Here is a 25,677-nt window from a genome sequence, read left to right as displayed (position 1 = left end):
TGGAACGTGGCTTTGGCGCAGCTTCTGACCTCTTAGGATGCATGCATCATTTAAACAGCATACCTGTCTGTTCAGGCTCACAGAAACATTTACAATTCAGTAATTAGGTCTTGACATAACCCTTAACTATGGTTTAGCATTATGTGCGCAAGCTGAAGTGAACCTTGATTCCACAAACTGGTCATGTCACTTTCTTTTTGTGCATTGGGGGAAATCAGAAGCATCCTCTTCCAGTTTCAACTAGAGTTTCTGTTGGCCTGTTACAGACAGGCCAAAATAAAGCTGCTTCGAGTCACTTTGGAGGTATGGTATTTCAATGATGCATGTGTCCTAAGAGTCCAAAAACCGCACCAAAGCCATGCTCCAGTTCATGGATTCTACATCCATGGCTTCAACCATCCACTGCTTGAAAATATTTTTAAAAAGAAAAGAAAGAAATCCCCAAAAGCAAACATTCCTTTTGCCATTTTATATAAGGATCATCATTTTACTACACATCATAGATAATGGGATGTGAGCATCTATGGATTTTGATATCCATGCAAGGAGTATCCTGGAACCAAACCCCAGTAGATATCAAGGGTCCACTGTATGACAGGTCACATAACTGTCAGGGAGTACCTGTCTGTTGGAAAGTAACCCAGAAAACCAACACAGTCGCACATGATTCACAAGAGGAAACTTCTTGAGAATCAGGATACTAGTAATCAATTAAAAGGAAGCTGAAAGGATCAAACCTTTCCAAGACAGCTGGAGATTATTTTAAAACCACAATAAAAGTAGTTGGCCCTCAGTATCCATAGAAGACTGCAAGAACAGAGGGAGGACTGTATATCAGAGATTGGTAAAAGTGTCCATAAATCTTGAGCGTGCCAGGCAGCAAGGATGTTTCCTTTAAAAGGTAGAAATGTAATCCAAATGAGAACGGGCATTTTTTTTAAAAAAGGATCACTGTACAAACTCTTGCAAAATAAATGTAAACTGATAGTAAGTAAGTAAAATTTAAAAAGATAATTTGAATAAAAAATGCAATTTGACACAACTTTAGCTGTGATGGCTGCCTCCTATGGAATCCTTGGATTTGTAGTTTGTTGTGGCACCAGAGCTTTCTGACAGAGAAGGCTAAATACCTCACAAAACTACAAATCCCAGAATTTCATAGCATTAAGCCATGGCAGTTAAAGCGTTGTCAACCTGCATGATTTCTGCAGTGCAGATTGAACCTTAGTGTAGTATAATTGTTGGTTCACGGCCATTCTAGCCAGACATCTGCTTATCTTTCCAAGTTTCCTTGGACTTGTAAACCATCTTTCCACCTCTACTAAACAGCCCCCAATTATCCCAAATCTTATCTGTGGTACATCCTGTTTCTCTTTTTAGCCTCTTGTATTGCAGTTTCCCTTCTTACTTTTGCTTGCTCCCCATTCCACTACTCTTTCCCAACTACACACACTCATCCTGTCCTTAGGGCAGCTCAGGCTATAAAAAAAACCTAGATACAGACTAATTATTTGCTGACAATGATGCTCTTACTTAGTAAACTCTTGTGAATTCCCAAACGTCGTTATGGATTTGTATATTCAGGTTTGTTTATGATTGAACGCTAATATTTATGTGGGATTTTATTGTCAAAGTGATACATGGTCTACATGCATAATGACAGGGAACATTTTTCTCTCCCCCCCCCCCCCAAAACAGGGAATAAATCTCAAAGAGAGGAGCTGGACTCCATTCTTTTTCTTTTTGAAGTAAGTTATCACATTTCAGTATTTGTGCAAGTATTCAGTATTGGCAAGAAGAAAATTTATGTAGATTTCTATCTCTGACTTTTGAAACACTGCTAATTAATTGTGTGAAGGGTGGCCTGTTCTTTCTGTGTATATGTCTTATCCCTCCCACTCCATAATGAAAATTAACTGTCCCCTCTTCATGGCTGGCATAGCAGAGGACCTGTTTTTGAATACATTGGAGGAATTGGGACTTTAGGATCCCTTAGATACTTCATTCTGATATCTCCCTTGACACTCATCCCTTACATGATTTCTTGCAGTGCCTTTGCTGGCTTTTGACTGAATTTAATATTGGGCCTTGAATATATTCTTCGAAAAGAAATTATTTGCAAATAATGAATGCAGTAGTAATCTAAACTTCTAGAAGACATTTTAGTTAAGTCTTTGTGGTAAAGCCTTATAATTTAGTGTGTGAGTTAAAGCACCAGCATTAAGCGTCATGTTTTTTTTCTTCTCCCCAAAATCTGTTGGTTTAGGTAACTATTGGAGTAGCTTCGCAAAATGTTACTTTTCAGTTAAAACTAAAATAAATTTTATCTGACTTGAAAACTTATTTCCAGCTTTATGAAAAATAACTGATTAATAGTAGTATTCTTTAAATAGTATCAGAATTGGCCTTTTGAGAGGAGTAGTAAACCAGACTGAGAAGTCCTTCAGAGAGAATGAAGAAAGTAGAAACAGTGTAAATGTCATCTGGATTAAACACATTTGCAAGCCATAGGAGATTAAATTAATTGGTTGTTTAGTTGGCATATTTCATCCTGTGTCAGCAGGAATAAAAGCTTTCTCCATGCTCTGTTCTAATTAGTTAAATAGTTAATTAGCATTATTAATGCTTGACACCTGGAGTCAGAATTTAACTACAGCCCAGATCAGTAAACATGTTTTAAGTATTGGATTTACATAATTATTGTATTTTTGGAGCTCTTGCTACAGTTTGCGTAGAATTGAATCCTAGCAGAACCTCATGAATCAGCTTTAAACATCTTAACTTTTGTAAATGAAGAATTCTTTTCTTAAAAAAATTGTGCATCATTTTCATAGACCACAATAGTCATGGAAAGTAAAGGGCATCCTCAAGTCTCCTTCAAGTGAAGTTCATCATCCTGGAAGGTGAAAGAGAGAGATATTACTGAACAGCAATGGATTCCCCAAGGAAGAATGTGCATCAGCAGGGGAATAAATTTGTGGTGCCCTCATCCCTTGCTTGTCCTCCAGAACTGGACACAGGATTCCAGGCAAGGCCTAACCAAAGCAGAATAGAGTGGCACTATTACTTCCCTTGATCTAGACATTTGCCATCTATTGATGCAGCCTAGAATCACATTGGCTTATTTAGCTGCTGCATCACACTGTTGACTCATGTTCAACTTGTGGTCTACTAGGACTCCTAGATCCCTTTCACATTTAGCCTCATTAAGCCAAGTGTCCCCCATCCTGTATCGATGCATTTCATTTTTTCTGCCTAAGTACAGTACCTTACATTTCTCCCTGTTGAAATTCATTTACCATATATACTCGTCTATAAATATAAAAATGTATGCCCCAAAATTGACCCCAAAATCCCAAGCTGACTTATTTACGGGTCAGTATAGCAATGTGATAGCAGCTCCTTCAGATTTCTCCATGCAGTTGTTGTTGTTGTTGTTGTTGTTGTTGTTGTTATTATTATTATTATTATGCTTTATTTATATAGCATTGTAGCAGAGCAGTTTATTTCTCTCTTGAGCCAAGCAGAAAGAGTCCTGAGTGATTAATGACTGTTAGACAAACCAACAGAGTCCCTCTCCTGCCTGTGCTGGCCTTTGCTGTCTGGGTGAAGGCTGAAACCAAAGCTGAAACAACTGCTGAAGCACTCTGGCTTTCACATTTCTCCCCTGCTTGGCACCAACTTTGATAGCCACACACCGACTATTTAATGTGTCCCAAACCTAAAAGACTTCTTGATCTTGGTAGTGTTTTTAATGTGTTTCTGAAATCACTTCAAACAGCTGCTTGCTGAAACAAAGGAATAAGTTTATTTATAAGTCAGGCTGAATACAGTATCTCTTTTAGTAGATACTGTATAAATACTTTATAAGTTACACAGTTTAACAGTTTCTTTAGCTTGTCTTTGTAATTGTTTCTTTGTAGCTTTATATATGTTTTCTTACAGACTAAGTTCTCACAGAATCTTAATTAAACTTTTGCATCTTATAACCCTTCTGGTTACCCGCGACTCCACTAGTACCAATCACTATGTCTCCTGCAAGACACTACAACAATTTAATTAAGGACACTCTTTGTCCCTTTCTTGGGTACCTAAAACCTTTTCTAACTGTCCCTCACAGCAACCTAACCTAGCCTTAATGGCTCTTCACCTCTCAGGGCATCAGCATCTTCAAACCTGTGCCTCTCTCTTATGTACTCACTCCTGGGAGCAGCACCCAACTTTTCCTGACTTCCCTCCCATTGGCTAGTGTCACAATTGTCTCCACACATGGGTCTTTGCACTATATTCCTTGTTCCCTCTATAACCACACCAAGCTGGCTCTGTTTATTAAATACCACAATGCAAGAGCTCATGCTTCAATGTATTCTCCATCTAGTAGTATACCTAGGAAAATAGTGTTTTGTTTTAGCAGCATGTAGGCTAATACTACCTTTAGATGAAAACAGACTTCAGTGCAACTCTTGGTTTGGTTTTCCTTTTGTGACCTTGCTTTTACCTGTGCACAAACATACATATCTGTTTCAGAATCTAGTATTCCCACAGTTGTAGAAAACTAGCAATCTAGAAGAAGTGTCTAGTAAACCGTTTAGTAACATATGGTTAGTGCCTCAGTTTTTGGACAAGCTTCCAAAGAAAAATATCTTACAATTGTAGTTTAGCCATGTGCATTTCCTGTGCATATTAATGAATAAAAGATGTTGTTATGGGCTATGGCAAACAGCCTGTATCTGATGTAAGTAGGGCACAAACTGTGTAAAAAAAAAAAAAACCCTACAGTTACTGTTTAGCAGTAGTTTCTTAGCAGTGCTAGGGTAGATCTAGATTATGTGTGACTCGTTGCTAATTTTGATTGACTTTGAAATTCACTCTTTTTTACTCTATAATATACATTTCTCTCAGGTTGCCTAAATCCAGCTATTTATAGTGCTGTATTTATGTGGGACAAGCACACATTCAATTCCTGCCTGATTTAAAATACTGTACCTACTGTAATAGTGGCCATTGAATAGTTTTATACTGTTACAAATGCCAGAGGTGTGGTTTCTAGTAAGTTTTTGAAGTGAAGTTTCTAGCAACATTTTGATACTTTTAAGTTCAAGAGATCCTTTCCATGTCATCAGGAAAGCTTACTAATGAAAAAAAAATGGTTTATTTCTCAATGATGACCAACTCTCATCTCCTCCAAAAGAAACTTCTTTGTTCTTAAGTGATAATATAAGCTAGAAACTGAGAAGCCACTGTGAATCTGTATAATATAAATATGAATTATCTTTGTTTTCTTCAGAAAATATTACAACTGCTACCAGAAAGAATTTTCTATCGGTGGCATTTCCACAGCATAGGTAAGTGTGCCTGATGTTTGACTTTAGTTTGCTTTTTTACAGCCACCAAAGGGAGGTCTGAAGAAGGACACATCACCTTATCCAAAATCCTGCCAGCTTAGCCTGGAAGGGCAGAGTAGAAATGTTGCCTTCACTTTGTTTCTGTTCAGGATTTTTAAAAATCTGAACTGTTTCCCTCCTGGCAATTGTCATACCTGGAATTGACATTCATTTCCTTCCATGATGTCCAGAAACAGTTTATGACAAAGAGGCAAACACCTCAGAAGTTTCCACAATGATGGGAGAGTGAGGCGTTTGAGGTTCACTGTTTTCTTCTGAAGAAAAAGGTGCCAATCTGTTTGTGGCCCCTGAATCATATGCCCTCCAAGAGATCATAGAACTGCATCCTTAGTTTATTTTGCTATGTTTGCCTTTGACTATATCTATTTAAGATGTAATGGCCATACCAGATATTTATTAATTAAAAATGTCTTCAAATATTTTGAAATTTCCTAACATAGTTTTCTTTATTTTCTTTATTTCAGGATCTGTGTTAAAGAAACTATTGCACACTGGAAACTGTCTTAAGGTATTTTATCTGATTTTTTAAAAATTTATTATTTTTATAAACACCCTGCTTATTTCTGCTTAAAAGAAGAGTAGTTCTCCTTGTTGTATGGCATTTGAGAGAAGAAGTTGTGGTAGGATACCAAGGAGTCTTTTAGCTCATGTGCCCCATAACTGGGAAACTGTATATACAATTGTAGATGTAATTTCACAGTACCCCAATCTTCAGTGCCTCAGAAAACCTTTAATTTGGGGTGCTGCCAGGCTGAAAAGGTAGATTATTTGCAGATGGCATTGTGAGACATAGCTTTGATGACTGAACTCCATTATTACAGTTATGTCTCTGGAAGATCCATAGTTTTTCACTGTGCAAGTGTTCTTATTTACCAGATACACTTGTAATCCAACTGCATTAATCCAGCAACCTTTTCTAAAACACCTGTGGGAAAACTTGTTAAGCAGACTTGTGGCTTTCTGTGACTAAACTAAACTGGCAGTGGTAATACGTGATAGCAGCATATATACATGGCATGAAACTAAATTAGAATGGACCAGATGCTAGGTTTGTAAATCTTCCTAAAGGGTTCCCAGCACTCTCATGGGAATATAACATTTGGTCTTCCTTCATGAGCATTACTTAACATTAATAAGTAAGGAAGTGGAAGAAATCAGCAGCTGCTCAGTATGTTAATACCTAAATTACATTTGAAGACATCTGATTTTCCAGCAATTAATGTTTTCAGATATTCCTCCCAATGTTTTAAATAGCAACATGTTCAAAAAGTTAATCTTTAATATCCTGATTTTTATAGAACTTGATCCCTTGGCTGAGCTGAGGTATATGTTTAAGTCTTTCTAACACTCTTTGTCACACTCTACCTGTGACATATAACCTCTCTTCAACTCAAGTACTTTGCCATTTTTTCCTGAGCCCCTCATTTATTTGTTGTTCCGTCAATTCAGTGTCACTTCTCTTCTTACTGCTCCACTTTTTCTTCTTCGATATCTCAATTTCCATGTCTTTAATATGTTGTGTTCATGCAATCAAATCTTTTCCTCTATAGTTGATGTTCCAAACCAGTTACAAATTTAAAACTGGAGAATTTCCCTGCCTCCCCTCCTTTTATTTTGGGTAATGACAATCTACAATAGAATTTAATAAAATGCAATAAAATTCATCAAAATTCAATTAAACTATAAAAAGTAAAACAGAGATTCCCCACTTTTAATGCAACCAATAGACTAAGTAGCTAATAGAGAGCAATCCCCTTGATAAAACCTGATGAATGACTAGTTCTTAAGATTTCACATTCTGTTAAAGCCTTAATTAAATCCATATCCTGGGATATTGACAGTTATAAAAAGTACTGTACTAGACATCTAATGTTTCTAGTGTATTGGCCTTAGAGTAATTGTGGACTATTTGAAGACAGCCTGTACTCTCTTCCATGTTACAAAGAATCAAGAGAATGACTAAAGCTTTTGCGTTGTTGACCTGCCATGTCCTTTAACACTACGAGTTCAGCCTGTGGATAAGTCTTCAATTTTCAAATGTCTCCATACTATGTGTCATAAAAATTACAATAACATTTCACATATAATGAAATAATCTAGGAATACGCAGAGGTCTTGTAAGCAGTCTTGGCATGGTCAGCTACTGCAAGATTGGCAAGAATCTGAGTAGTATTAGTAGTAGTTCAGCTTTTTATACAAGTGCCGCAAATGGCCTTGAAATAATCTTTAGCCCTGAGTTTAATAAACATATTCTGTGTTGTTGTTGTTTTTCATTTGTTGTGTTGTAGATGTTGTATAGGTTTTCTTTCTTTCATGATTTGAGCTATGGTCTGTAATGTATTGCTGCTATGCAATATTTTTTATTTTACTTTATGTTGATATTTTATTTCATTTATATGCTGCCTTTCTCCCATTATGGGATCCTAGGAGGCTTACAGAGGTGCAAAGCAAGACTACCTAACACCTTGATAATAAAGAATTTTAAACACAATTAAACAATCATCACATTAAAACACCATTAATTTTTAAAAAGTACAGTATAAAATCAGTTTTTAAAAACATAACAATAAAGTTAAAAATACAGCACACAAACCACATAAAACAAACCATATAAAACTCTCAGTCTCTCATCTAATGGTTGACTAAAATGGCCTTTTTCTGCTGGCAAAAGGAGAGCAGAGATGGGATCAGCTAAGTCTCCCATGGAAAGGAATTCTGCAGATTGGGAGCAGCTGCTGAAAAGACTCCCCCATGTCTTCACCAGACAGGCATGTGATGATGGTGGGACCGATAGGAAGCATCCCCTGAGATCTTAACACTCTGGCAGTTTTGCATTTGTTATTTGTTGTCAAATTGACTTTGCCTTCTGGCCCCCTGTGAATGAGAATCTGCCAAGATCTCTGGTCATCAGCTGCCCTGATCATGTCTGGTAAATTCAGAGAAGCCAAGGCTTCCTTGATTGAGTCAGTCCACCTATTGTGCAGCCATCCTCTTTTCCTACTGCCTTTTGCTTCACCAGGAGTTATCATTTTTTCCAGTGAGTCATGTTGTCTCATGATATGTCCAAAGCACAAAAGCCTCAACTTACTCATCTTCACTTGCAGTGAGAGTTCAGTCTTCATTTCCTGTAGGATCCATTCATTTGTTCTTTTTAGCAGTCCATGGTATCTGTAGAACTCTTCTCCAGCACCACGTTTTGAATCAATTGGTTTTCTGCTTGTCAGCTTTTTTGATTGTCCAGCTTTTACAACCATAGATAGAAATCAGAAGTACTATGTCCTGGATGATTCAGGTTTGATATTCAGGTTGATATTATTTGGGTTTCAATGCAGTGGCTCAAGTGGTTAAGATGCTGACTATGGTCTGTTACAGACAGCCAAAATAAAGCTGCTTCGAGTCACAGTGGAGGTATGGTGTTTCAATGATGCATGCGTCCTAAGAGTCCAGAAGCCGCACCAAAGCCACACTTCAGCCCTAAGGACTGGAGCGTGGCTTTGGTGTGGCTTCTGGACTCTTAGGACGCATGCATCATTGAAACACCATACTTCCACTGTGACTCGAAGCAGCTTTATTTTGGCTGTCTGTAACAGGCCTATGTTGATTGCAAGATTGGCATGTTGGCAGTTTGAGGCCTGGGTGCCGCATGATGGGGTGAGCACTCATCACTAGTCCCAGCTTCTGCCAACCTAGCAGTTCAAAAGCATGCGAATGCATGTAGATAAATAGATACGACTCCGGTGGGAAGGTAAACAGCGTTCTGTGCAGTCATGCTGACTATATGATCACAGCGTAGTCTCTGACAACACTGTCTCTTCAGCTTAGTAATGGAGATGAGCACCACCCCCTATGGTCGGACACAACTTGACAACCTTGTCAATGGCAAATATCTTTACCTTTACCTTTTCATATTTCTTTACAATTGAGGATCTTACCTCATGCCTTTACATCTGCCTTTCCAAGTCTTAGTTGTCTTACGATTTCTTGACTGGAATCTACATTTTGATTCATGACTGAGCTACAGCATCCAGATCAGAGCAGATCTGAGTGATTTTGTTTCTTTAGTGTCTGTCAGATGCTTCACTGTGGGCTGCTTAGTGGACTTTATTCCCACTTCAAACATCATGAACCAGTGGAACTTTCTTTTCCTCCAAAGTGCTGGCAGATAAAATCCCTTTTGTATGATTCCACTTAAATGATCCAAGAATTGCTTTTCTGCTTCCCATATGTATGTATTTATTATTTATTTGGCTTTGGATATTGATTCTACTGAATAGAACACCTAGACATTTTAATCTATAGGATCTTAATCAAATGAACTTTAGATTTAACCAAATGAACCTTAGATTTATATATGCTCTGTTAAGATTATTCTGCAAGAGTGGTTTAGAACATCAGACGGCTGCTATAGATGTAAATGCCACTCTACCCTTGCTCTTCTGTATAGTTTCTCTTCTCTACTACTGGGCTGTGATCATGATAGTTTGGTAGCTACCTAGTGCTAACTTCAAAGCTATTGTTTGAATTACATTTCTGATCATGGTTTCTATGTAAGTATTAGTCATTGGTTGTTTGAGTCAAACATTAAAGAAAATTATAGTTAAATCCCCAAAATATAGAAGAGAAAGCAACATGTTTCCAGTCCAGGCCATGGTTTAGAGAGCTATATTTGTGTTGAACCGATGTTTTAACTCTCAAAAATGTGATGGTAACTCTTGCAGGGCATTATAGATGCTAGATGATACATAAGTGTATATACTGTACAATTAGTCATGCAAGCATTGATACCTTGTGGTGAAGATATACAGTGGTACCCCGGGATACGAATGCGCCGCCTTACGAAATTTCTGGGTTACGAAAAAAATCCATTGAAAAAAACTGTTCCGGGTTACGAAGGTTATTTCGGGTTACGAAAAATTTTTTGGTGCTTTTCGGCGCTTTTTCGCACGAAATCGCGGCTTTCGCTATTAGCGCCTATGGCTTTTTCAGCTTACGAAGATTTTCAGGTTACGAACGCGGCGGCGGAACGAATTAAATTCGTAACCCGGGGTACCACTGTATTATAGAGATTTTCTATATATATGGTTTTGTGCCCTGCTAATCTATCGTTTAAGGCAATTGAGATAAAGTCCTTTTTAAAGATGTTAGGCAATTTAGTGTTTTCTCAGTATTGCTGAATTTTAAAAAAAAATTATATTGCTTTCTAAAATATGCCTTCTTTTTAGATAAGATGTGAAGGAATCCGGTTATTTCTTCTCTGGCTGCAAGCTCTCCAGACCAATTGTGCAGAAGAGCAGCTATTAACTTTTGCTTGCCTTGTGCCTGGTTTTCCTGCAGTGATGTCTTCAAGAGGTCCATGTACACTGGATACTATTATTAGCGCTCCTTCCAGTCTTCCAGATGGTTAGTTCTTATGCTCTTCAGATTTTATCACAGGTTTTTAGAGGAGGAAAGTTGCTTTATACTTCCTTAGTTGGTCTGTCATATCACTAAAGAAATTGTAGTCAATTAATCAGAGGAATTTTAATAAACTTGTTAATAGATTAAATCACTATGAATTTGTATATGAGAAAAATAACAATACACTGGTGCCTCGGGATACGAAATGATCGGGTTACGAAATTTCCGGGATACGAAAAAGTTGGATTGGCAAAAAATGTTTCGGGTTACGAAATATTTTTCGGGTTACAAAATTCATTTCGGCGCGAAATTCAAATGCTGCAAAGTGCAGCTATAGGCTTTCCAGTGCTAACGGAAAGCCTTTTCGGGTTACGAAATTTTCGGGTTACGAAAGGAATGGCGGAACGAATTAATTTCGTAACCTGAGGCACCAGTGTAGTTCTAATGTGCCATCCCCGAACTTAGTACCTTCTAAATATGTTGTATGTGTCCACTCTATTTTGATTCGGTCTAGGTGGGTTCCGAGGCAATTCCTATTGCTAGCTTCCACATGCAGAGATCTTTTTCTGCACCAGGGCATCTTCATTGGGTGTGTTTTATTACAATTTGGATATACAATATGACGGGTAAACCAGGGACCTAAAAGCTTAGGGTAACACGGGGTTTGGGGAGGAGGGTTGTTTTTAATTTGTAAGTTTTGCTGGAAAGATCTCTGAGACAAAAAAGAGACTGCCTCTGGTAAGACATATTTGCCAGCTGTGTTTTATACATACTTATATCATCATCACTCTTTAAGGGTCTAGTGTATCTCTTGTCATCTACCCTGAAACAGCAAAAACCATACTCTCCCAATCACATGAAATGATGTGATATCACTCCCAGCCACAGTGGCTGACTGCAGCCTTCTAGAACTCTGGAAAAGCTGAAAATAAACTGGTGCAGCCCCCTAGTATCCGAAGCATGCCCACTCTTGAATTAAGCCTAGGTAGTGAAATATATACAGTGTACACAGTCTTTAGAGAAAGTAGCATTAGAGCTTTCTTTGTGAAAACCTTCACTTTCCAAAGGCATGCTAAAAGCTATTAAGAAGAACAAATCACCAGAAACAGATGGCATACCAGTAGCATTTTAGTTCTAACTAAAATCTGCCAACCAATATAGAAACCAAAAAAAAAAAGACCCATTGATTGGAAACTTTGATATACATCCCTGTCCCCCCAAAAGAAGACACAAAAGACTGCAGCAACTATAGGACCATTCCATTAATTTCCCTCCCAAGGGAAGTCATGCTACAACAAAGATTCCTGTCAAATATGGATCAAGAAATTCCAGAAGTGCAAGCTGGGAGTCAGGAAAGGAAGAGGCAATAGGAATCACATCACAAACATACACTAGATAATGGAACACACCACAGAATTCTAGAGGAAGGAATATTAAACCTAAGATATGCAGATGACACCATACTACTAGCAGAAAATAAGAAAGACTTGGAACAGTTGCTAAGGAATGAGAAGTTGAAATGCTTTCAGGGTGGGCATCCATAGTTTTTTGTGGGTTTTTCAGGCTATGAGGCAGTGTTCTAGAAGAGTTTATTCCTGGAGTTTGGCCAGCAACTGTAGCTGGCATCTACAGAGAATGCTGACATGAAAGAGAATGGAGTATATATATAGTTGGTTGAGAGGAAGTGTTTTAATTTCTTGTTGAATGGCAAGGCCTCAGTGTGTCTATTTTCAATGGATCATTAATTATATAGACAACCTGAGACCTTGCCATTCAACAACAGAACAATATACAGATTAACATGTAAATCATTTCCTCTCAACCAACAGTATAGATACCCTACTCTTTTCCATGTCAGCATTCTCTGAAGATGCCATCCACAGCTGCTGGCAAAGCATCAGGAGTGAACTCTTCTAGAACACTGCCTCATAGCCAGAAAAACCCATAAAAACTATAGTTAATAAGTAAGTTCAAAGAAGAAAGTACCAAAGCAGGCTTACTGTTGAACTTTCAGAAAACTAAAATAATGACCATGGAGAATCTGCACACATTCAATATAGACAATGAAGAAATGGAAATAGTGAAAGACTTCCCATACCTTGGATCAATCACTGATCAGAATGGAAATTGTAATCAGGAAATCAGGAGAAGACTAGTACTGGGAAAGGCAGCTATGAAAGAACTAGACAAGGACCTAAAGTGCAAAGATATGCAACTGAACATTTAAGTTAGCATTGCTAATGCCATAGCATTTCCCATCATTATTTATGGGTGTGAGAGCTGGATGGTGAAGATAGCTGATAGAAAGAAAATCAACTCATTTGAGATGTGCTGGAGAAGATTTGTGGATACCATGGATGGCTAAAAAAAACAATCAAATGGCTCCAAGAACGAATAAGACCTGAATTCTCCCAAAAAGCCAGGATGACTAAATTGAGGCTGCCATACATCATGGCCACATCATGAAGAAAGACACTAGAAAAGATGGCATTGCTTGGAAAGACGGAAGGCAGTAGGAAGAGAGAAAAACCACATTTTAGATGGATAAGACTCAATCAGAGGACAAGGCCCTAAGTTTGCAGGAACTGAGCAGAGCTGTTGAGAAAAGGATGTCTTGGAGAAGCTGCCATAGATTGAAGTCAATTTGAGAGCATCTCCATTAATCTTGATTTCAAGAGAGAATGCACCTTTTGACAAATGATATTGACAATTGAATTTTAGTCTAGTGAATTAGAGTTAAAAATTTTATTCTACTATGTTTTAAATCTTTGAAAAAGATGTCTTTGTTTTCTATATCAGCAAAGATTTTTCCAGAGGAAATAACACCACTTTTACCACATGCCTCTGGTGAAAAGAATGCTGAGGACCCAACTTGCTACTTCCTTCAGATACTGTTAAAATATATAGTCATTCAGGTGAGTGAGCAATGTCATAAATCTACTCTATTAGCATTTAATTTGTAGAGGGGCAACTGTGGAGAATCTGGTGCCCTTCTTTCTGCCTTTAGGCAGATTGCCAAAAAATGCTAAGGAAGAAAGCAGAGGGAGGGTGGAGGTAATATTTTTACACATTAAACATTGTAGTATGACACTGCAGCCTCTATAAAAAGTGAACAATGCAATCTGGAGGAGTCAAGAACCACTAACATTGTTGGAGATAATACATGCAGCTCCAAGGCTCCTCTTTATCCACTCCTAATTTAATTTGTCCATGCATTTACCCACTTGTAAAGGCAGTATTTTGTACTACAATGCAAATACCCCAGAAATAAAGGTGTTACATTATCAGGCATGAAAATTGCTGTCCTACATTTTTCAGACATAGTATTTCTCCAGTGTGGTGTTTGATCTGCCAAGGTCAAGTTTTTGGTGTATGAACTGTGCAACCAAGTTGAGTCTCAAGGAGAACAGATATAGTGTTTTCAGTAGCTTCCTCTAGAACTGATTGAGAATGTAGAGTTCTCCAGATGATGTTGGACTACAAGTCCCATTAGTCCTCACCATTGGCCATGCTAGTAGTGGGAAAGCTGTACATTCTGTATTGCTGTTCTAGAGGTGGATGCATCAGGAAAAGAGCAATTTCTGTTCCATATTTGAATTTATGTCTTGGGGTGGGATTTGTTGTTGTGTGCCTCCAAGTCATTTTTGACTCATGGTAACCCTAAGGCAGAGGGTTAAAATCCTGATTCTGTCAATTGCAAGATCGGCAGGTTGGCAGTTTGAGACACAAGTGCCACGTGGCACAGTGAGCTCCCATCACTAGTCCCAACTTCTGCCAACCTAACAGTTTGAAAGCATGTAGAAGTGCAAGTAGATAAATAAGTACCACTTTGGTGGGGAGTTAACAGCATTTATGTTGACTACAAGCTGTCTTTGACAACATTGTCCCTTCGACTTGGTAACAGAGATGAGCATCGCCCACTACAATTGGGCATGACTTGACAACCTTCTCAAAGAGGAAACCTTTACCTTTAGCTTTAACCCTAAGGTGAATCTATCATAGGGTTTTCTTGACAAGTTTCTTCAGAGGAGGTTTGCCACTTCCATCCTCTGAGGCTGAGAGCATGTGACTTGACCAAAGTCACCCATTGGATTTTATGCTCAAGCAGGGAACAAAACATCATAGTCCAACACGCAAACCACTACACCACGCTGGTGAAGGTAGTCCCTTGACATGAACATCTAGTTGTAACCAACTGTAGGAGGCTGTGCTCATCTTCCTTACTAAGCCGAAGAGCCAGTGTTGTCTGAGGACTACTCCAGTTGTCATGTGGCCAGCATGACTGCACCAAATGCTGTTACCTTATTGCTGAAGTGGTACCTATTTATCTACTCGCATTTGCATGCTTTCGAACTGTTAGGTTAGCACAAGCTGGGACTAGTGCCAGGAGCCCCATGATGCAGCACTCAGGCCTCGAACTGCCAACCTTCTGATTGTCAGAATTGGCATCTTAACCACTAAGCCACCATGCTGGCTAGAAGTTCAAAAAAGTTGCCTTTTTAAAAATCTAGATATGAGTTGGAATAGAAATTTGTTTTCTTGTAAATACATATATAAACTTTTTCATTACATGTTGTTTTTTAAAAAATCTGTGTATTAATATGAAATCCTTTTTAATCTGACAAAGGCTGCAAGCTTGGAATGGAAGAATAAGGAGAATTGTGATACTGGGTTTAAATTCCTCTTTGCCTTGTTCAGAAAATATTATCTTCCTCATTTATTTCCCAGTTTTACAAAACTAACCAATCTCTACAAACCTGTGCTTGGTAAGTAGCTAATTTATTTTAAATTCTTTCAAAAATGCTCTAAATAAGTACATTTTGGTCACTTTTTCCACTCTGTGTTTAAATATGCCTATTTATATAAATGCAAGCATATTTTCAATTTGCTGAACCATAAATTCATCTCTAGATTAGCACTAATTTTGAATATTTTCACTCTAATCCAGAGAACCATGAGAATACCAGGAGGTCTGCCAAGTCCTTGGCTTCCTATCTGAAATATGATCATATAAATCATATAATTTACATTATTTTCTGTGGAGTAGAATCATAAAATAATAGAGTTGGAAGAGACCGCAAGGGCCATCCAGCCCAGCCCCTTGCCATGCAGGAAATCCATATCAAAGCATCCCCGACAGATGGCCATCCAGCCTCTGTTTAAAGACCTCCAAGGAGGGAGATTCCACTACACAGTGTGTTCCACTGTCGGACAGCTCTTACTGTCAGGAAGTTCTTCCTAATGTTGAGGTGGAATCTCTTTTGCTGTTGCTTGCATCCATTGTTCTGGGTCCTAGTCTCTGGAGCAGCAGAAAACAAGCTAGCTCCCTCCTCAGTATGACATCGCTTCAAATATTTAAGCAGGGCTATCATATCACCTCTTAACCTTCTCTTCTCCAGGCTAAACATCCCCAGCTCCCTAAATCGTTCCTCGTAGGGCATGGCTTAAAGACCCTTCACCATTTTAGTTGCTCTCCTTTGGACATGCTCTAGTTTTTCCACATCCTTTTAAAATTGTGGTGCCCAGAACTGGACACAATATTCCAGGTGGGGCCTAACCAGAGCAGAGTATAGTGGCACTATTACTTCCCTTGATCTAGACACTTGAAATGGTGGTACATGCTCTGGTAACCTCTCGGTTGGATTTTTGTAATGCGCTCTACATGGGGCAACCCTTGTACCATACCCGGAAGTTTCAATTAGTACAGAATATGGCAGTAAGGTCACTGGATGCTCCAGGACCAGCCATATAACATCTATCCTGCAAGATCTACATTGGCTGCCTATTCGCTTCCGGGCGCAATACAAGGTGTTGGTTATGACCTATAAAGCCCTAAATGGCTTGGGCCCAGGGTACTTGGAGGACCGCCTCTCCCCATATAATCCGCCCCGCACTCTCAGATTGGCCGGGAAGCACTTGTTAAGGGTTCCTAAGTCGAAATACACCTTGACTGCACAAAGGGTGTTTTCCATCTCGGCCCCACAGCTCTGGAATTCCCATCCCGATGAGCTCCGCTCCGTCACCTCTCTTGATCTCTATAGGAAGAAACTAAAGACCTTTCTCTTCTGACAAGCTTTCCCCCATGTGTCCTGACTTCATGCTGTTCTCCCCTGTTATACAATGGTCTCATTCAGCTAGTTTGTTTTTTTTTTTTCCTGGTTTTTTATGCTGTTCGTATTTTTATAGTGTTTTAACGTAATGAGCTGTTTTTATGATGTTTATATTGTATGTTTTGTATTCTGTTTTGTATTCCTTTTTGCTTTGCTGTAACCCGCTTTGATCTGCCCTGGAAAAGCGGGCTATAAATTATTATTATTATTATTATTATTATTATTATTATTATTATACTTTTATTGATGCAGCCTAAAATTGCATTGGCCTGTTGACTCATGTTCAACTTGTGGTCTACTTAGACTTCCAGATCCCTTTCACATGCAATTTCATTCAGCCAGGTGTCGTCCATCCTATATCTATGCATTTCATTTTTTCACCCTAAGTGCAGTACCTTACATTTCTCTGTGTTGAATTTCATTTTGTTAGCTTTGGCCCAGCTTTCTAGTCTATTCAGGTAATCTTGAATTTTGATCCTGTCCTCTGGGGTATTAGCTACTCCCCTTAGTTTGGTGTCTTCTGCAAATTTGATAAGTATGCCCCCAATTTTGTCCTCCAAGTCATTGATAAAGATGTTGATAGAACTGGGCCCAGGACAGAGCCCTGTGGGACCCCACTGGTCACTTCTCTCCAGGATGAAAAGGAGCCATTGTTGAGTACCCTTTGGCTTCGGTCAGTCAACTAATTACAAATCCTTGTAACAGTTGCCTTGTCTAGCCCACATTTTACAAGCTTGTTTGCAAGAATGTCATGGGGAACTTTGTCAAAGGCCTTACTGTAAATATGTTTAGAGTCAGTAAATAAAAAGTGCATTTTAAGGTGATATGCTTAGGGTCAGAATTTGATTTGCACCCTTCTTGTATTTATATTTACTTGAAAGCAAGTCCTACTAGTTCAGTAAAATTTATTCCCAGTTAAGTGTTTGTTTTGAAGCCTTATGTCCTAATATGCATTGTTTTAGCAATGGTACAATAAAAGCTTCATTTGTGATTGAAAACTAACATGCATTATTAAAAAATCAGTGTTGTTTAACTTTGTATAATGGAAAAGTACTATTTGAATGAGGAAATTTTAAAGTTTTGTGGACTGAGAATCTGTATGTGAAAATTATGAAACTTTTTGCTCAATTTAGACTGCTCTTCTAATGTACAGTGGTGCCTCGGGTTACGAAATTAATTCGTAACGCGGCCGCTTTCGTAACCCGAAAAGCCTTCGTAAGCCGAATTGCCATAGGCGCTAATGGGGAAAAGCCGCGATTCCGTGCGAAAAAGCCGAAAAAAGCACCAAAAGTTTTTTTCGTAACCCGAAAAAACATTCGTAACCCGAAACAATAATTCCCTATGGGATTTTTTCGTATCCCGAAAATTTCGTAACCTGGGTATTTCGTATCCCGAGGTACCACTGTATAGGGAATCACTCTGAAAGTTTCAACTATCTTTTAAAGTAACCTTTTGTCTCTGAAAAACAATAGATCATTTAAGTTTGTATGTATTCAGCAGTTTTCATTGTTTCTGCTACATCATCACCTTCTTTTCCCAAGGTCAGGATTTGAAAAAATTAATTTCCTGCTTTTTGTTTTACAGACATCCCTGGTTTGCGACCTAAACCAGTATATGTCAGCGCAACGTTTAACAATGAAAACATTTATAGCACAAAGATACCATACATGACTGCTCGTGTAGTTTTTATTAAATGGATTGTAAACTTTTTTCTGGAAAAGAAGTATTTCACACCAACACAGAATTCTAAAAATGGAGGGGACGTTTTGCCCAGAATCATTCAAGTATGTTGCCAATTTTATTTGTGTTACCTTTTCTAATGAAGTTTATATTAATATTTTACAGTTTAAATCACTTTAGCTAAACTTTGGCATTAATGTTGTTTCTGGTCGCTACTGCAGTCTCAGTTAGAGTAGGTCCACTGAATGAATTTCTGAATTGTTGTCCACTTTGTGTAAGTCCCACTGGCTTAATGAGTCTTCTGTAAGTGAGGCTACCAGTTTGATTTAGACCTTTCTTTTGGCATAGATTTGTGTAGCTGCTTTCATTTCATTTGAAATTAAATGGGGAAGGTTTCTTTGCTAATGAAATGGCATCCTTGTGACAACTAGAAGTTATTTAAAATGTCATGTATTAAAAAAATCCTTTGTCAAATTTAGTTTAAACAAGATGGAAGTGAGGAAAACTTGCACCTGCACATCTAGATGGTTGTTGCTCTAGAAGACGTATCTATGTTTTGATAGCTGCAAAGCCCTCCTGGGAAGTAGGGATTTTGCCTTGGGCCTTAATCTTCTCAAATATATTTTCAGAAAGATCCAAAATAGACTTTTCCCAAAACTCTTAAGCATGAGAAGCATTTGAGATGGTCACCATAGAAATATGGCATTTCATTTAATTTCTTGATTAGGGCTATGAGTTCTGTTGCAGGGTTGAGTAACTGTGGCTCTCAAGATGTACTTGGACTGCCATTCTGTTAGGGTGATATTAATTGCTAGTATCATTAAGCCTAACTAAAATGTCTTCTGCATCAGCATTATATTTTATAAAATATAATTCACATTCTTATCTCCTTGCCTCATCTTACTCAAGACTGTGGGTGGTACAGTGCAAGATAAAAATCCTGAGCCAGAGAACAGTGTTCCACCAGATCAAGAAAAAAGCCATTCAAACAGTAACACTTTATCTGAGAGGAGACTGAGTGATTCTAACTTTTGTAGTATTGAAGAGCAACACCGGGCAGTGTATGACATGGTGCAGCAGATCCTCCTGTCCACACGAGGTTATGTCAATTTTGTCAATGAAGTATTTCGACAGGTTAGTATTTGTAAAACATCTGTATGTACAGTTGCTGTCTCCAAAGTCCAGGTTTGCATCCATTTCACTTTGGGGCGAAACAGATGGGTGTGAAGGAGCGGCCTCTGGCCACTCTGCCCTGATTGAGTCCTGATTGCCCTGGGACTGTGGCAGCAGGACAGCCTGCTCTTAAAGTGGGCCACTGCCACAGTCCCAAATAGGAACGGCTTTTCAACACTCCCTTTACCAACGGCCTCAGGCTGTCTTAAGCAGCCTTAGAGTAACTTCTAGTCACGTTGGGGGCATTGACATCTGCATGCCATGCCCTCAAAGTGGCCAGAAACTGCACTCTTTGGCCCAGCTGTGTTGAGCTTTGGAGGCCTTGGGCAAATGTAACTTCCTAAACTACATCAGACAGTTACTACAAGATAAAATAAATCCATATGGTCTGCTCTTGAGTTGTGAAACTATGTGGGAAGAAATTTAAATATCAAAATATTCTGGGATGCTATTTTTGTAGTTTGGAAAATAAAAGAACAAGGGAACTGAGGCAACTCTGGAAACTGGATTGCAAATCTTGTTAAATTATGTAGGTCTTCCAAGTTACCTCTTAGGCTTGTGCTGCAACTCTTTCAGCTTGTGATAAAGCTTTAAGAAAGATTTGATTATAAATGAAATCAACTTAAACAGTTATACATCTTTTGTTTGGATTAGACTAGTCCCAAAGTAAATACATATATAGGCTTGAGTATTCCAGTTGTAACATGGTTATGCTGCTGTTCTCTGACACATGTAAATTAAGTTAGTTTAATCTGGATGTTTGCATGTTGAAGGGGCTCCTCCCTCCCCTGGGTGGGTGTGGTTGTGTATGACTCCATACTCCTCTAAAACAAACACACGTTCAGTGGTTGCATCAACAAACTTTAATTAACACCTCTCAAACTCCAAATATAAAGCTGTTCTTCCTTCAGACTTTTCCAATAAATGAACAAAACTCAGCAAAGTCCATGTGAACTTGTGAATGTTTTATGTTGTCTAAACTAGCTCCAATAAATCCAATATGTAATTTTTTTGTTATGCACTTCTGAATTGGTTGATTGACTTGTGTTAACAGCATTCATTTAACGTAAGCACGCACCTCCTTCTGTCTACTTGTAAGTGCCACTATGTTTACTGATTTTACCTCAGAGGATGTATGGAGTAGTATTATAGTTTAATTTGTATAGATCCTATTTTTATACTCTTTATACTCTTGACAAATCGGGAAGGTTCATTTTGATTGGACTCTGGTCTGTATCTGAGGCGCGGTACGAATTGCCCAAATGTGCAGTGCTGGCGTCGATTTTAGGGTTAGGGACTGCATGGTAACCACATGGTTCCTAACCCGAGCACAGCGTGATGGCGTAACAAAGGCAGCATCCCATGAACATGGGCGGCACCATTGTAATGTAAGCACTGTGCGTCGTCTGCACGGCGCTGTGCGTCACTTATGTCATAAATGTGCCATTGGCACACTCATGACGTCCTCCCTGCGGCACAAAAAGATTGGCAGTTGTGGCTTCACTCCAGAAGGAATTAGGCCTCCAGCAGGCTGCCAGCAGGCTGCTCTTTTGGGGTGGTTTGTCCTATGCCTGAGACTTGTAGCTCCGGAACCTCCTCCTGCTTTGGTTTATCAGCAGGTCCTAGCAGGTCTGCTGCTTCAGTCTCTCAGTCACACTCCATTTCCATGCGCTGGAAACAGGGCATGACCACACCAAGAAGAGTGTCTCAATGCACATCAATCCTATTTGGCCCTCTGTAGCCATAGATTCTGCATCCATGGATTGAAAACATTTCAAAAAATATTAAATTCCAAAAAGTAAACCTTGATTTTTCCTTTCTGTATAAGGGACATGATTTTACTGTACCATTGTATATAACGGGACTTGAGTATCCATGGAGTTTAGTTTCTACAGGTGTGTGTGTTCGTCTGTGTGTCTGTGTGTTCTGGAACCAAACCCCAGCAGACATCAAGGACCCACTGAACATAAAGTAGCCTGTGCATTTTCAGATTGTGGATCTTTTGATCTTAGTTCTGTGTCCTCCAACAGCCTCCTCCAACCTGACACCTTCAAATGGTTTGGCCTACAGTTCTCACCATCCCAAATTGATGTGGACTGTAGAAGAAATCATCAGAAGGGCATCAGGTTGGGAAAGACTGTCCTACAATTACAACAAAAACACCTTTATCAATATAATTTCTAATTAGTTTCTCTTGATCTTGGTATGATTTCATTATGGAATGTTGATGTTATACCAAAACTCCTTTTAAAAAAGGGTGCTGGCTGAAATGATTGTACTAGTGTGATGTGGTGGGCCTATGGATATCTTTTCCTAGGCTTCTTTTGTATGATATGGCTTATTCTTCATTAATAGAATGGACTGATAAATGATCCCCAATGTTTGTTTGATTTCAGTCATGGATCAGTAAAATGCATTATTCACATTTTAGGCGTTTTTACTGCCTTCATCAGAAATATCTTCAACTGAAAAGGTAGTGAAAGTATATAGAAAGTGGATACTGCAAGAGAAGCCTGTGTTCATGGAAGAACCAGATACAAAGGAAACTGTTCAAGATGATGATGGCATCACAAATAATTCAACAACTGAGCCAGACAGCAAGCATGTATGCTGCTACTTTTTTACTAAATAGTTTGGATAGTTTATAATGTGCAGTCAAGTTACGGTAATGAATGAGTATGTGATCTGTAAAGAATAAACATATTAACAGTAATAGAAAACCACAAAATTTATTTTGTTTTTAACTGTCTGCTGCTGATCCTACACCTATTCTTCTAGTTGATTCAGTGCTTGAATTTATCCATTGTATTTCAGATAAGCAGTGTTATTTTGGGCTTAATGACTGAAAAGAAATCCACAGGTTGCTGTAACCTAAGTGTTGCAAGACAAAATGCATAAAAAAAATAATGCAAGCAGCAGAATGACACTTATGGTTCAGCTTCATACACTGACTAAACATGCAATACCTCCTAATATCAGCAGATTCAGTATTTCTTACAGTTTGTTCCTAAGGTTTCATTTTAATTTTCTGTGAAACTGAGGTGTATTTGTTTTACTCAAATATGTACCTATTGCCCTCTCTCATGAAGGATTCCAGAGTATTTTATTTATAAAAAAAATCAAAATATACCAAATTACTTAAAAGTATTAATAAGAAAAATAAATGATGAACAAACAGAAAGTTAAAAATATATAATTAATCAAAAAAAATTCTTTAAGTTCGGAGTTTTGTAATGCTTTCCCCTTTTACTAATAATGCACTTGACTTGCAGCAACATTCATTTTATGTTTCATGTCATAAACACCTAAAAACATACTTGCTTCCTTAATATTTAATGAATGTTTTTACATGTGGGAACAAAATTCAAAATCCCTGAAATTAGAATATTTCAATTAGAATCTAGGTTTTTCTTACTGCAGTTACATTCTCATGTCAGAGAAACACAAGTATGGGCTATTGTTTTTTTTTTTTAATTTAAATGAATTTGTACTCCCACAAAGGATTAAATATTAAAAGCTATATATTTACACACACACACACACACACACACACACACACACACACACACTATAATCTTATGTATATAATCAGAGAGTTACTACTGCTTTTGGAAGCTTTTTAACATGTGCATCTGAGATAATTTAGCCACAGATAAAATCACATATTTCTCAAGATGTTCTTAAGCTGAGGCTCCAGATTGTGAGAGGGGAACAATATAAAGTTCTTATGAAATGGCAGAAGACTGCTATTGATTTCTGCACTTTAATATATATTAGGTTTCTTGCCATCATGCATGCATATTTTTATGCAAGTTAATGCCTAACAGTGAGTGGAAAGAACATTAATGAAACTATTTGTACATATTTAACTACTGTATATAAATAGTTTAATTAATATTATAGTTATTCTTGCGTACTAAATTATCTGAATACTAGTGCATGTAGAATGAATAAATACTTTTATTGTTGCATACTGCATGAAATGATTATCTCTGACAAACTGTTTGTCTGTATGCTTGTAATTATTAGTTTAAATTATTAAATTAACATTTTCTTCTGCACTGGTCTTCCAAGTGAGATTAATATTTCCTGCCCAGTTATGTAAACCTGATGCATGATATCACTGACATATTCATAGCTATGGTACTTATAGGCACAGATTCATGCTGAGAAGCATTATTTTGGCCTCTTCTGGGCTCTTTTAGGCCTATGTGAGACCTTTATTTGACAAGGGAGTAAACCAGAGTTCAACATCTAATTTACATCCTTGTTTAAATGAAGGACACTCCTGACCCTAAGAAAGCCAACTGGCTTTGAGAATGAAGCAGAATTATCCCCACATCCTCTAGGGGCTTTGAAGGGTGTTTTGGTTTTAATTTTTAAAAAATTGGGAGTTTGGGGAGGGGAGGATGTGGGCTGCATGTAACTCAGAGGCTACACATTTTTCACCCTTGATTTATATTGTTGCCGCTTAATCATTAAAAAAAATAAATACAATATCATATCTTATCATATGTATTGATTAATATATTTTTCAAAGCTTCCACCTGGCCATTCAGGACATAAACGTTCCTCCAGTTGGGGAAGAACATACTCCTTCTCTAGTGCTGTTAACAGAGGATGTATATTAGAAGATGAAAACAAGAACATTAAAGCTGGTCTTCAAGCAACACTACAGGTAAGGTGTATGGGAGGAGCGGGAGATTAGATATTAAGAATGCAGCCCCTTGGCTTTTTGTAGAACTAATAAACCAAAACCACAAGCCCTGCCTGGTATGGAAAAAAGTAGAATCTACACATCAGTTAGCTACAGGCGTTACCTGTCTGCACGGTTATGGACTTCTTTTGATTGCGGAGAGGGGAACTTGGCTAGGTGTAGGTGGTGCAGCTCCTCAGTACTCTATTTCAAAACTGCAAACATATTCCGAAAGACACTGAAGTTTGGGGCAAGGGGCTCCTGATGATAGTTACTGTCCAATCGGTTGACACTAAGCTTTGGATGAACTGATGGAAACTACCCAAGGGTGACATCTAAGCACTGTATCATTTTCCTTTAATTGGGATAGCTGTCTTCATCAGATTTCATAATGCCAGATGTTCTCAGTTCTGTAGCAGAGTCAGTTGCTATTCAGAGATATATGTGTATGTTATGCTGGACTATAAACTCTGTGATAGGGTCACTATAAGTCAGTAATGATTTGAAGACCCACAACAACAATCTTTCCCATGTGCATTGCCTCAGTCTTCTACAGTTGTAAACTTCCTGATATGAGTAGAAAGTAATATGAGGCTGTGAAATAGTATCAAATTAGCTCAACATGAAATAGTCTGAAACATTATTATTATTATTATTAAACTTTATTTTTAAAGCGCTGTAATTATACACAGCGCTGTACAAAGTCGGTAAAATTAAAAAGTATATAAAAGCCTGCCCAAGGCGTACATTCTAAGATAACAATAAAAGAGGAATAGATAAAATTACCATATAGAAAAGAAAAAACAAATTAAAAACATCAAATATAAAACAAATCACATCACATCAAATATTGTCAGACAGCCAGATGACAATTAGCTATTTAAAGCAATGCTTTGAAATAGCTGAACTACTGAATATTTTTTAAAATGTAAATGATACTCTGTTGATTAGCTCTGTAAAAAAGGAGCAAAAAAAGTTGCTACTATAGTGTGGGCAAAATATTATGGGAAATTTCAATGCTACTAGGAGAGAAATACCACATGATTTTGTGCCTCTCCTACAGAAATGCACCCCACAAGGCTAAAAAACAAAATGGTAATGAGAAGTCCCAACTTTTCAGGACTACGGTATGCATGGCTTTGGTCGTAAAAGATTTGGAAAAGTCATTTCCTGTTTGTGGAAAAGTGACTTTGTGCATACATCCAAGTGTTTTTAT

The 25,677-nt window shown here is 38.0% G+C and overlaps 1 protein-coding gene across 3 annotated transcripts in view; it reads left to right on the top strand.

Annotated features, from left to right (window-relative positions):
• RALGAPA2 (Ral GTPase activating protein catalytic subunit alpha 2) overlaps positions 1 to 25,677 on the top strand; it is a 226,676-nt gene that overhangs the window by 50,716 nt on the left and 150,283 nt on the right. For all 3 annotated transcript variants that reach the window (XM_042461719.1, XM_042461720.1, XM_042461721.1), the window contains exons 3-12: positions 1,699 to 1,748; positions 5,288 to 5,345; positions 5,870 to 5,913; positions 10,628 to 10,805; positions 13,602 to 13,717; positions 15,430 to 15,568; positions 18,497 to 18,696; positions 19,502 to 19,726; positions 22,197 to 22,370; positions 24,306 to 24,443. In XM_042461719.1, the coding sequence (XP_042317653.1) occupies positions 1,699 to 1,748; positions 5,288 to 5,345; positions 5,870 to 5,913; positions 10,628 to 10,805; positions 13,602 to 13,717; positions 15,430 to 15,568; positions 18,497 to 18,696; positions 19,502 to 19,726; positions 22,197 to 22,370; positions 24,306 to 24,443 (1,322 nt within the window). The remainder of the gene's footprint in view (positions 1 to 1,698; positions 1,749 to 5,287; positions 5,346 to 5,869; positions 5,914 to 10,627; positions 10,806 to 13,601; positions 13,718 to 15,429; positions 15,569 to 18,496; positions 18,697 to 19,501; positions 19,727 to 22,196; positions 22,371 to 24,305; positions 24,444 to 25,677) is intronic.

The sequence above is a fragment of the Sceloporus undulatus genome, chromosome 4 (assembly GCF_019175285.1).
Source record: "Sceloporus undulatus isolate JIND9_A2432 ecotype Alabama chromosome 4, SceUnd_v1.1, whole genome shotgun sequence".
Lineage (NCBI taxonomy): Eukaryota > Metazoa > Chordata > Lepidosauria > Squamata > Phrynosomatidae > Sceloporus > Sceloporus undulatus.
The sequence above is the reverse complement of the archived record's forward strand: the minus strand, read 5'-3'. Positions and strand labels throughout refer to the sequence as shown.